This window comes from Vulpes lagopus, chromosome 8 (assembly GCF_018345385.1).
Source record: "Vulpes lagopus strain Blue_001 chromosome 8, ASM1834538v1, whole genome shotgun sequence".
Lineage (NCBI taxonomy): Eukaryota > Metazoa > Chordata > Mammalia > Carnivora > Canidae > Vulpes > Vulpes lagopus.
Genome location: NC_054831.1, coordinates 48,094,610 through 48,107,567, shown reverse-complemented (window position 1 = coordinate 48,107,567; position 12,958 = coordinate 48,094,610). Strand labels below are relative to the sequence as shown.

Genomic DNA, 12,958 nt, shown 5'->3' with positions numbered 1-12,958 from the left:
TCAGCAACTGGAGTTAGAATGATCACTACCATTCCTACCCTATCCACCCTTTAAGGCCTATCCCCAAGCCTTGAATAGCTGCCCTTCCTCATTTGATCCCTAGAAGCATTTTTTTTTTGCCTTCTGTTCTTTATATTACTATGTTTATTTTTAACTGCTCCCATATGATAAATACCTTAAAGATACTTATCTTTAAGTATCTTTACTTAAAGATACTTTGACTTATTATATTTCCCATATCACCATATATAATGTCATATACTACATGATACACACATGTTATACATTATACTTATAGGATATATATTGGAAAAATAAAAAGGTATAGGTTGATTAAATTCTGGAATTTGTTATGAAATAAACATAAAATCCTTATTAAAACCCAAATGCTTTGCACAAATATGCCATTTTTGTTTTGTTTTGTTTACCATCCAAAATATTTTTAACATATGACAATTTCATATTGCCCTAAACCTTTAATTTACATCAAGCTTGTCTCTTTGTCAATATATTTACTTAAAAATTTTGTTTTGTCTCTAAAAATGTTCAAGCACTCCATCTGATTCAGGACCCTTAACTCAGTGCCTGAATTTACAAAATTCCCTAATAAATTGAGATAATATAATTTTATTTATGTTGCTTTGGTTTGGCCATCTGGATAATGCAATAAAAAAGTAACAAGAGAGTAAGAAATAGAGTGATTATAAGTATTTTAATGATGAAATACAATAAAACAAACTCCTGTCATTTCAATTTTTCCTAGGATATCCGGAGAGGTTTGGAGAGCAATGTAAATGTTGAATTATTGAACGCGTTACATAGCCATATGGTTAATAATAGAATGTTGACCAAGGACTTAAAAAATGGCATGATTATTCCTTCCATGTATAACAATTTGGGGCTTTTCATTAACCATTATCCTAACGGGGTAAGTTTCATGAACAAAAAGTAAATTGCTAAGTAATATTACCCTTAATTTTTTCTTCATCTTTAATATAATGTTCACATAAATAGCAAAATGTTAGTGAATATAAGTACTATCTTATGCCCTTTCACCACATTTAGAGCATGTTAAATTCTAATTTAGTTGCTGACTTCTACTGGAAAGTAATTGTGAGGAAGAAATTAAATTCACAGTTGATTGACAGTAAACTTAGATGTCCTAAAAAATGGAAATTTTAGTAGTTGATGTGTTTGAAAAATAATACCCAAAGAAAAAATAGTAAAAAGAATTTATCAAAGGATAATCAGAGAATAAGTATTCCTTTATTCATCTTCTAGCTACTATGCTGATTTAGGTTCTTGTGTGTTTAGATAAAAGTCTTCATGGGAAAAAAAAAAAAAAAGTCTTCATGGGAAACTTCCAACAGGGTCATAGGGTTCTTTCAACAAATTTCCAAGGATGAAAAGGGTCAGTGATAAGGCAGTAATTAGGAAATCCCTGGAATAGAACTGATTAATTTGTGCAATAACTATTTCTCTCTCTCAGAACTTACTTTCAGACTGATAGACATTTTCATGTAATGCATTGACCTGCTATTGAAATAGTTTATGACTATCTCTATAAAGGGTACAGAAAGAAATAAAAGCAATAACTCAAATGAAAAAAAAAAAAGCTTTTTTGCCTTAGTTTCTAGATAAATGTTAAATGTAACTGGATTGCATTTTCAACCAATCATGTTTTCTCTTAGGTTCATTTTTAGACATAGTGATACGTCTTTAACCTCAACATTTACATTTAGAATGTTGGCTCCTTCATGGTACATTTACTAGTAGAAATGAAAAATAGATAATGTCCTTAGGGTCTCAGTGGTCAATTGATCGCTCTGATTTCTGCACTTTGATTTTCCCAAATAATTATAGGTTGTCACTGTTAACTGCGCTAGAATCATCCATGGGAACCAGATTGCAACAAATGGTGTTGTACATGTCATTGACCGTGTCCTTACACAAATTGGTACCTCAATTCAAGACTTCATTGAAGCAGAAGATGACCTGTCATCTTTTAGGGTAAATACAAGAAAAAACAGCAGATTGTCTTGGATCATTGAAATTTCTCCTTTTTCTCTGTCAGAACCTAATAATAAAAATGCTGTTTTAAAACTCTGGCAGAAATGTAACAAATGTGTTTCTTGAAATAAAAAGAGTTTTATTTTACACTGAAGAATAATCTTATATGACATAATAATACTTGTGTGGACACAATAGACACAGAATGGTTAGTTATGTGCCTATAGGTTATTTATGGCATTTAGTATGTGTCCACATCAGCTATATGTACTGCTGGATATTACTACAGTCCCACAAACATGGGCAGGATTCCCATTTTTACAAAGAATTTTGAGGAAAATTGGAAAGGGCGAGTTGGTTGTGCCAAAAAGTAATGTTTTAGAGATCTGACAAGAGCAAACTTCTATCATTTTCTATAGAATCAACTCCCTCATGAAGGCCCAAGTTAAGTGTATTGTATTTTTCTTTTGGATTTACAATGTGCAAGCCTCTAAAAAGCACGTTTGTGTTTCAGGCAGCCGCTATCACATCTGATATCCTGGAGTCCCTTGGAAGAGATGGTCACTTCACACTCTTTGCTCCCACTAATGAGGCTTTTGAGAAACTTCCACGAGGTGTCCTGGAAAGGATCATGGGAGACAAAGTGGCTTCTGAAGGTACTGAAATGTCTTCCTTTATAAAAAGCCTCCCAGAATTCCAAGAAGAAAAGAAAATTTTTTAAAAATGATTGTCATGACAATATTATCATCTTTGATAAGCGAAGGCAAAGAAAAACTTTTGTTCTGAAATAGACTATAAAAAATCTTAAAAAAACAGAGCCCATGAAAGAGTCAGCAGAGTAATTAAATAATTAATAATTAATTTAAAAATAAGAATATCAGAAAGATCACATCATTTTTACTGCTTTCAAGTAAATAAAATAATTAGCAGGCATTAAAAAGGATTTAGCCATTGTTGAAAAGAAAAATTAGATCATCAAATTTTAACATCATATACATATTATGTAATGCTTTTAATTCTAAATTTGTGCTAAAAGGTATAATTAAGTTGAGAAAATTGCACAGTTCTCTTGGGCCACTATTTATATATACACAGAATTTGGCTTCATTCTATTCTTCCTTTTTATTTTCAAAGAGATTTTACATTGTGAGTAGTACATTTAACTTACTCAGCCTCTCCAAAATACATTTAACCAATTTAAAATGAGAAATTTTGATGATGCAGATATAGATATAATACAGTGAGGAATACATTCCTTCAGATATCTTACAAGAAATCATCTTTATTTTGGTTACTCTCCAGATGTTTTCTTTAGGGAATTATTTGTCTTATTAATCTTTTTAATATGCAGTTATTCTGTTATGAGCTGCTAATGTAAGATGCTACTTGGGCGTTTAGGAATAGGTATCACTAATAAATACAGAAACCATTCTTTTTGTTTTCACGTCAGAAATTACTTTCTTATGATAGTGGGAACTTGCTCTAACACATTTTCTAGTACTACACAATTCATCTCATACAATTGATCTTCTCTTCTTACTTCCTCCTGAGCTGAGCTATTTCTCTTACTTCCTCCTACTTCTGTTGTATAGTTAATGCAGTTAATTGAAACAATGGCCCTGGAACATAAACAGAATTTAAAAACCTTCAGTCAATACTTAGGTTTTATTTTTTTATTTTTTTTAATAAATTAATTTTTTATTGGTGTTCAATTTACCAACATACAGAATAACACCCAGTGCTCATCCCGTCAAGTGCCCCCCTCAGTGCCCGTCACCCATTCATCCCCACCCCCTGCCCTCCTCCCCAATACTTAGGTTTTAGATGTATTATATTTCTTAGGAAACTTAGGTCCACAGTGAAATGTGTTTTTAAGGGTTAAGTGCAATTTCCCTTGATCTTAAAACTTGCTGTTTTTAATTTGTCCTCCAGCTCTCATGAAGTACCACCTTTTGAACACCCTTCAATGTTCTGAAGCTATCATGGGAGGAGCAGTCTTTGAGACTCTGGAAGGAAACACCATTGAGATAGGATGTGATGGTGACACCATAACAGTAAATGGAATAAAAATGGTGAACAAAAAAGATATTGTGACAAATAATGGTGTTATCCATTTGATTGATCAGGTCCTAATTCCTGATTCTGGTAAGCAATGATTTCATATTCTTCCACCTACTACTGTTTATCAATAATGATGCCTCAAGAGTAAGTCCATGAAAAATGAATGTGTAGTATAAGGAAAGGCATGTGAAACACGTGTATAATATAGTGAAGTGAGTACGAAGTAGCCTGTGTAGTCACAGGCACTCCACACATGGAACTTTGGCTTTCCTGGACTTCTTAATATTTATAAAGGTTCTCACAGTACTATAGTTTTTCTTGAGAATAGAAGGAAAGATATAGCCAAATGGTCAGCTTTGGATCACATTGTAATTGTAGCAAATAGCTTGTAGAGAACAGCCAAGAATTGATTTACTAATTTCAGGATGATGATAATAACAAAGATGACATTGTTGGGATGGTGATGGTTTACTTTATAGCCAAACAAGTTATTGAGCTGGCTGGAAATCAGCAAACCACTTTCACGGACCTCGTGGCTCAATTAGGCTTGGCATCTGCTCTGCGGCCAGATGGAGAATATACTTTGCTGGCACCTGTGAATAATGCATTTTCAGGTATGTACTGGACAGTGTCATTCCTGTTCTCTCTCCCCCATCAATCCTCACATACACATTTTTTCTTCATCATGATTGTTTGCATTAAGTAATAATAGGCATTTTACAAGGTGTTGATTATTTCTTTATTACCTACACATTGTTAGCACTACATTGTCTCTATTAAATTGTGTTTCATTTCAAAACAATTCATTATATTAGGTAATAGCCTACAGGGAGTGAAAGTTTGTGATAAAGGGTATTCAGTTATTCTATGACTCTAATCATATTTCCAGCACACATAAGGGATGCATTAATAGATCTTAAGAAAAATTTAATCTAATTTGTTTATTTAACACCAACATAATAATTAAAAATAAGTAGTTATCTTTCTCATCTCCAAATTTGATGAAAGATGTCAAATTATAAATCAATAAAAGCAATAGATGATTTATTATACACTTCCATATTATGATGTAAATTATTATAAGTATTTAATCTAGTAGCTGCTATTCAAGGATGGTGTTTGGATTTTTTTTTTAAGGATGGTGTTTAGATTAATGCAACCTGCTACTTTTTCTAGAAAAGTGATTTCACAAAGACATATTTAAACTGGAAAGCAAAATTTAGCCATTAAAGAATAAATATTATTTAAAAAATATTTTTCCGAATGCTACATTGTGATGCATAAATTAATGAAAAATCTGGATTCCTAGAAATGCTGTTATTTTTCTTTGTAATAACTACATCCATATGTGTGGGACATTAACCGACCTTTAAGAGGGTGTATGTGTTTTGATATTCTCTTCAGAAGTAAATATAAATTTACTAATGATTCATCAGTAGTGTTTCATGTGACTGATGTGTATCAAATTCTCAGAAAAAAATCTTGGCCAATAGTAGAGTTTAACTTGTGCCAATGACTACATAGCTATGTAGCCATTACAGATATGAAATCCATTGTTTGGAACTCTTAGAATGGTGTTAGTCATTTGATGGAAGAGCTCACAGAGTTTCTAATTGGTGCATGGAATTCATAGCCTTGAGCATTTATTTGATTCAGATATTTTATGAGTGCAGAATCCATAATATCCTTACTAGGAGGAATTTTAATGCTTTCTAAATAATCCTTTTTCTTCATGAATTTATTTATAGATGATACTCTGAGCATGGATCAACGGCTTCTTAAATTAATTCTGCAGAATCACATATTGAAAGTAAAAGTTGGCCTTAACGAGCTTTACAATGGACAAAAGCTCGAAACCATTGGAGGCAAACAGCTCAGAGTCTTTGTCTATCGTACAGTAAGTGAATCAGGAAATGATAAAATAACCACGTTGGCCTAAATGTCAAATGACACGTCATTGTCTAAGAATATTGTTACAACAAATGTTACCAAAATTTTGTTTTTGTAATAGTAAATATTCATAGGAAGAGTAGAAGAACATTCTTCATATGAAGAATATTTAATAATAGTAAATATTCATAGGGAACTGAATAATGTATGAAAAGGCTGTGATGAAAAGACATAGAAAATGCACATATTAATAATTCAGATAATTTGTATTTGTTTCGTTATAAATAACTTTCTGTTCTAAAACATTAATTAGGGCAGCCTGGGTGGCTCAGCAGTTTAGCACCACCTTCAGCCCAGGGTGTGATCCTGGAGACCCGGGATCGAGTCCCACGTCAGGCTCCCTGCATGGGGCCTGCTTCTCCCTCTGCCTGTCTCTCTCTCTCTTTCTCTCTCTCTGTGTCTCTCATGAATAAATAAAAAAATAAAATCTTAAAAAAATAAAACATTAATTATTTCAGTTCTATAAATCACTAAAACTCCTCTAAAACAAATTTGATTTTTGGATTCCCAAAAAGTTTACAAACAAAACAAAACAAAACAAAACAAAACAAAATGGTACTTTTTCTATGGGCACATAAAGACTTCTGAACTCTATAAAATGGTTCTAATGTACTTCATCTGATGAAATATTGCTAGAAAATATTGCTTCTGAAAATTGCAATGCAAGAACAGTTGTGCTGTTCAATTTCTGTCCTGGCAACAGATGCATCTAGAGCTCAAAGATTTCACAGGAAGTCAAGTATTACCTGATATAACACAAAGCAGCTGCTCACTATAGTTCCACAATCCCAAGACACACATTTTACAGGATGCAGAAAGTGGCCTGTATATACTTGTTTGTTCAAAAACACTACAACCAAATCAATAATGTGACATAATTGATAGAATCTTACAATCAGGAAAACATAGCAAATACCTGCAAAGATCACAAAAGGCACTGAAGTCAGGAAACTTTATGGTTCAAGAGAGTCCTAAAGAGTTAAAGGGTGAAAGTTTCTTAAAGAGGGTATGGAAGAATGGTTCAAACTTGCAGAAGAATGATGAAAAATGTAGACATGGAATTCTATGGAATTCTTGTTATTTACTGATGAAACTACCTGCCTGACACATAGGTTAGCTTAACTAGTAGTAGAAAACCTGATTGAATAAGAAGTGTAAGGTCAGATTGTGCCAAACTTTAAAAACAGAAGTAAGATGTTCTTTCCTCTGGCTGGAGAGGTCAGGAGACCTCTTAGAAGAGTCAATCTATTAACTCAACTATGCATCTACTTCCACATATGACATTTCAAGTAAGGAAATGGACAGTTGTATCTTTCACTTCTTTGCTAGGCTGTCTGCATTGAAAATTCATGCATGGTGCGAGGAAGCAAACAAGGAAGAAATGGTGCCATTCATATATTCCGAGAGATCATCAAGCCAGCAGAGAAATCCCTTCATGAAAAATTAAAACAAGATAAGCGCTTTAGGTAAGCCTATTGATCTCAGTTACACACACACACACACACACACACACACACACACACAAAGTGAGAACTATTGACATAGTTTTGTTTCAGAGTTAGTATTCCAAAAGGCATTGAGTATTCAGTATTACTGAAAATAGTAATTAGAATAAGTCCATGCAAATGTTTTCAAAATAAAAATATGTTCTTAACACTATTTTGCTTCCTGGTGCACCATAATATGATTTGGTGAGTGAAACAATCTAACAATCTAAAAAAAAAAAAAAAGAAAAAGAAAATGCATGAACAATTTCTCATGATTTCCACCATAAATGGATTGTATTCTATTCCATGCATTGCTTGTGAGCATGCCTAAATGTAAATCTAACAGAATAAACATGTTTCTTTCCTGCTTAGCATCTTCCTCAGCCTACTTGAAGCTGCAGACTTGAAAGAGCTCCTGACACAACCTGGGGATTGGACGTTATTTGTTCCAACCAATGATGCCTTTAAGGGAATGACAAATGAAGAAAAGGAAATTCTGATTCGTGAGTAGAAGTGAATACCAGATATTTGCCACCTGAGTTCAGGATCTCATTTCTTCCTCAAGCATTCCTGACCAGAAGTCAGCCTCAAAAATGCCCCCTTTTTAATATTCATGTCTAAACCGGTTTCCCTTAATTTCACTTGGAATTCTTGGAGGAGTACTCATTAATGTTCTAAATTAACAGCTTGCTGTCGTGGTTGTTGAGCTAGATGTTCACTTATGCTATTTCTGTTAAAGTCCACACAATTAGGTGACAAAGAACAAAAGTAGTCACAATTCCAAAAATAATTTGATTTTCTCTCCTCCCAGTAAGTTAAGTTGGCTAATATTTTGATCGAACAGACTGAAGTGACTGTTTTGACATGGTGTTGATAGCAACTTGAGAGAACAATGACATGATGAGAAATTATAGTGCGGAAAAAAAGACAAAGAAATATTTTTATCCTTGGTCTTTCCAGTATCAAAATATCAAAAAATATGACATGTTATAAATATACATTTCCCCTGCCCCCAGGAGACAAAAATGCCCTTCAAAACATCATCCTTTATCACCTAACACCAGGAGTTTTCATTGGAAAAGGATTTGAACCTGGTGTTACTAACATTCTGAAGACCACTCAAGGAAGCAAAATCTACCTGAAAGGAGTAAGTTCTCTAGAATGAATATATGATAGCATTCATCCATTGATCAATTATCTTAATGTTAATTATCATTAATTTATCATTGATATTATCCCTTGTTTTGATAGGTAAATGATACACTTCTGGTGAACGAGGTGAAATCAAAAGAATCGGACATTATGACAACAAATGGTGTCATTCATGTCGTAGATAAACTCCTCTACCCAGCAGGTTGGTAATTATGGAACTCATTAATGAATTAAATCCTTTTTCAATAGAAACCTAGATTTTCATTTCACACTTTCTTACCAATACTCATTTAATATTCCTCTGCATAGACACACCTGTTGGAAATGATCAGCTGCTGGAAATACTTAACAAACTGATCAAATACATCCAAATTAAGGTACAGAACATTACTGCATTTATTTCTAATGTGCTGAACAGATTGCAATTTTAACATAAAAGACCAGAAATGTATACATTAATAGGTAGATTTCCATTAGACTTGGATTGCTTTTTGTAGATTATGAACCACTAGCCCATCTGTGAATAAATGACATAATTTCTTTTTGGTTTTATTCAACAAGTATCTGGTATGTGGGCCCAAGCAGTGTATTAAGTGTAATGGGAAATATAAGTTGAATCAGAGATGGCCCTTTATTTAAAAATTTACAGTCCAATTGGAAAGAAAAGACATAATGATAAAAAAAACCATAATCTTTCTATCGTTAAATACTTTGCTACAGAACATAAGGTAAAGTATTCACTTGTAAAAATTTTCACTATTCCCTGTTTAGAGTTAAAAGCAAAAAAGTATTTTGCTTCTTTGTCCTCGTAGGGTCAAAGTATTGGAAAACATATGAAATACTATTTAATAAACATCTAACTTTAGATAAACTATTTTTATCATTTTTAAGACTTTGAGTAACAAATCCAATAATCTTTATGCCATCTGGCCCAATTTGCAGATTGAAAAATAAATTAAAGTGATGCCATAATTTTGTTGATAAAACTACTTATTTCATGTTACTAAATACAAATATTATTTTCAGTTTGTTCGTGGTAGCACCTTCAAAGAAATCCCCATGACTGTCTACAGTAAGTACATAATGAATATTTGTCACATGCAATTGGCAAGATGCAAAAAAAAGAAAACACAATAATTTTCTTTGCACTTGGAAGCAAAAATTGTTGATAATCTGGTATTTAGAATTCCAAACAGTGGCAAATTTCATCCCACTTGAAGCAGACTTAAGATCTGGATGAGGCCTCTCAGCCAGGGCCCTACCTGTCAGGTCCTATGAAATACTTCCCCATTCATCAGAAAAACAGGAATGATAAGATACGAGAATATGGTTAAATATGGAAAAGAGGCAAGGAAAAAAAGACATACAAACATACAAAGAGGAGACAAAAGGCGACTCCAGAGTCACCTGAAAATTCAGATGTGTAAACACAGAACTAACACTGCTGAAGGATTTGTAGCTCATTCTAGCCTCAAGCTGTCAGCTCTCTAAGGACAAGATAGGAGGTGATGTGCCAAAGAATCCTAATGTTTACGATCTAGCAATTCAAAAACTCTCCCCATTCAAAATTGGACAAAGGAACAAAGAATTTTCCAGGCATTAAACCTAAAATTTCTAGATGCCAAGGTTCTTTTATCCCTGACTCTACCAGATTATCAAAATTAAACCTCTACGACTTAACAATGGTAAAGGGTATTCCATTCTCATAAATGTAACTTGTAGTACTCCTTTTTCAGTGTGGCTTTTTCTTCATTTGTCTTTTTTCTTTCTTTCTTTATAGCTTTCAAAGCAGAAATTATTTTCATTTTGTTTTGACTCTACAATTAAACACTCAAAATGTACCAGTAGTAAAATCATTACTTCAATTCCCACATTTATCCTGGCTAGAAAATAATTCTATTATATAATATGAGCATTGTTATTGTATTAAAAATGTTTTCCTTTACACCAGGTATGGAAAAAGAATAAAGACAATGTAAGGAGCAAAACAAAATGTCTACTGCTCTTACTGATTTCAATTATGTAAGAATAACATATACAAATCAAGTATCTGGCCAGCTCAGCACTGTTTTAAAGATTTAGTTGGAATAGCTATGATTCAACATGTATAAATTCAAGTATAGAAGTATACAATCTTGTACATATTTTAAAATAAATTAAAGAATCATTATGGGCTCTATTCATCAGAAATGTTATGTCATCTTTCTCAAAGTTGTGTACCTGCACCATATTTCTTTACCTTTCCTACTTTACCCATGATCAGTCCACTGCTTTCTGTATATATGCCAGTTCCATATTTTGCTTACAATGAGCCAAAGTCATATAATTCCTTTATTTTCCTCTATTAAAATTGGATCCGCAATCACAGAAAATAATAATAATTTCATGTATTTTATAAAATTATTCAAGTGTAATAAACCGCATCTATCTACTCAAAAGATCTAAGAGCTCTGGGATTTACATTCCAATGCCAAATGTTTCTTTAACTCCTCCCCAGATGGGTATGCTGCTGTGTAGAGGTATACGTCAAATAGAGATAGAGAATAATTAAACCTAAGATTTCATTTTTATGTTCCTTCATTGACTTGTCTCTAAAACTTTCTTAATTTCCTTGATACATATTACTGTTGTCCTCAAAATATCATACATTTCAATCTTAATGTGGAGAAAAATGCTCTGTAGGATATGATGCAACAATATAGCATGTAAGGTACAACAGAATAAAATCTGTATTTAACCCTCAGCCTGGGACCTGTCAAAACTACGTCTTCAGACAAGTAAGATTGAAACACAACTACAAACCAACTAAACATCCTACACTTCAACTTTTTTAATAAGAAGCAAAATTTTGGGCAGCCCCCATGGCGCAGCGGTTTAGCGCCGCCTGCAGCCTGGGGTGTGATCCTGGAGACCCGAGATCGAGTCCCACATCGGCTCCCTGCATGGAGCCTGCTTCTCCCTCTGCTTGTGTCTCTGCCTCTCTGCCTGCCTCTCTTTCTCTCTCTGCCTCTGAATAAATTAAAAAAAAAGAAGGAAAATTTTAAGCTAAAAGTAATTAAGCCCTTTAGATAGTAGCAGCACAGACCTCTGTGATGTGGACTTAATGGAAAGGTTCCTTTGTGGCAAGACCACCTGTAGGGTCAGTAATCGGATGCATAGATGTGATATATTTCAGAGCTTCATAATTTAAGAATTCAAGATAAAAATATTTGATCTGACTAAAACATTGTCATAATTAAAATCTAAAACCCGGGATGCCTGGGTGCTCAGCAGTTGAGCACCTGCCTTGGGCCCAGGGCATGATCCTGAAGTTCCAGGATCGAGTCCCACATCAGACTCCCTCATGGAGCCTGCTTCTCCCTCTGCCTGTGTCTCTGCCTCTCTTTCTCTGTGTCTCTCATGAATGAATGAATAAAATATTTTTAAAAAGGATCTAGAACCTATATGAATTTTTAAAAGTTGACATTTCAGAAGTCTGAGGTGAGAACGTGACAGAAACCTGAATTGTGCTAACACTTCACCTCTAATGTGTCAACACAATCTGTTCTGATTGCCCAGTTAACTTTATATAGTGCAGCCCCACTGTCTAATGGAGCTATATTTTAAGGCTTCTAATTAGAAATGACAAAAAGCAGTAGCTCTGGTTCCATGGCTCCAGAAGCACTTTTCCAGTTAATCTGTACAACCAAAAACCAAACAAATAGTTTGCTATTTTAAATAAATTTTGCATATTATTGTCTTAGTTAGGTGAATGACACACACTTTAATACATACCTTCATTTTTAAAAAATGATTGTGATGACAGGGTGCCTGGGTGGCTTAGTTAGTTAAGCGTCTGCCTTTGGCTCGGGTCGTGATCCCAGGGTCCTCAGATCGAGTCCCTCCCTCATCAGGCTCCCTGCTCAGTTTCGAGTCTGCTTCCTCCTCTCCTTCCTGCCCCTCCCCCTGCTTGTGCTCTTTCTCTCTCTCACTCTCTTACTCACTCTCTCTCAAGTAAATAAATAAAATCTAAAAATAAATGATCATGATATTAAAGCTGAAAATTAAAGACATTTTAGCCAATAACTTAAATATTGATCATATCATATTTGTTGCATAGAGCTCATATTTGGCCGGCTGAAATTTATTTTTATTTTTAATTATTCTGAACTATTTTTCATATTTTCCTTTCTGTATCACTGTTATCAGATGCATGAAAAATATTTTGTCTTTGTCTTTCATTTTTTCTTCTGAGAAAGAATCCATCAATGCAATTTAAGATATTATGAATTGCATGAAATTAATCATGTTTATTTGTC

The 12,958-nt window shown here is 33.6% G+C and overlaps 1 protein-coding gene across 4 annotated transcripts in view; it reads left to right on the top strand.

Annotated features, from left to right (window-relative positions):
- The window catches only part of POSTN (periostin), a 42,188-nt gene that overhangs the window by 16,709 nt on the left and 12,521 nt on the right, over window positions 1-12,958 (top strand). For all 4 annotated transcript variants that reach the window (XM_041766349.1, XM_041766348.1, XM_041766351.1 and 1 more), the window contains exons 5-16: window positions 764-928; window positions 1,864-2,010; window positions 2,525-2,666; window positions 3,943-4,155; window positions 4,551-4,685; window positions 5,820-5,968; window positions 7,351-7,487; window positions 7,881-8,011; window positions 8,525-8,655; window positions 8,760-8,862; window positions 8,970-9,037; window positions 9,687-9,732. In XM_041766349.1, coding sequence (XP_041622283.1) covers window positions 764-928; window positions 1,864-2,010; window positions 2,525-2,666; window positions 3,943-4,155; window positions 4,551-4,685; window positions 5,820-5,968; window positions 7,351-7,487; window positions 7,881-8,011; window positions 8,525-8,655; window positions 8,760-8,862; window positions 8,970-9,037; window positions 9,687-9,732 — 1,567 coding nt within the window. The remainder of the gene's footprint in view (window positions 1-763; window positions 929-1,863; window positions 2,011-2,524; window positions 2,667-3,942; window positions 4,156-4,550; window positions 4,686-5,819; window positions 5,969-7,350; window positions 7,488-7,880; window positions 8,012-8,524; window positions 8,656-8,759; window positions 8,863-8,969; window positions 9,038-9,686; window positions 9,733-12,958) is intronic.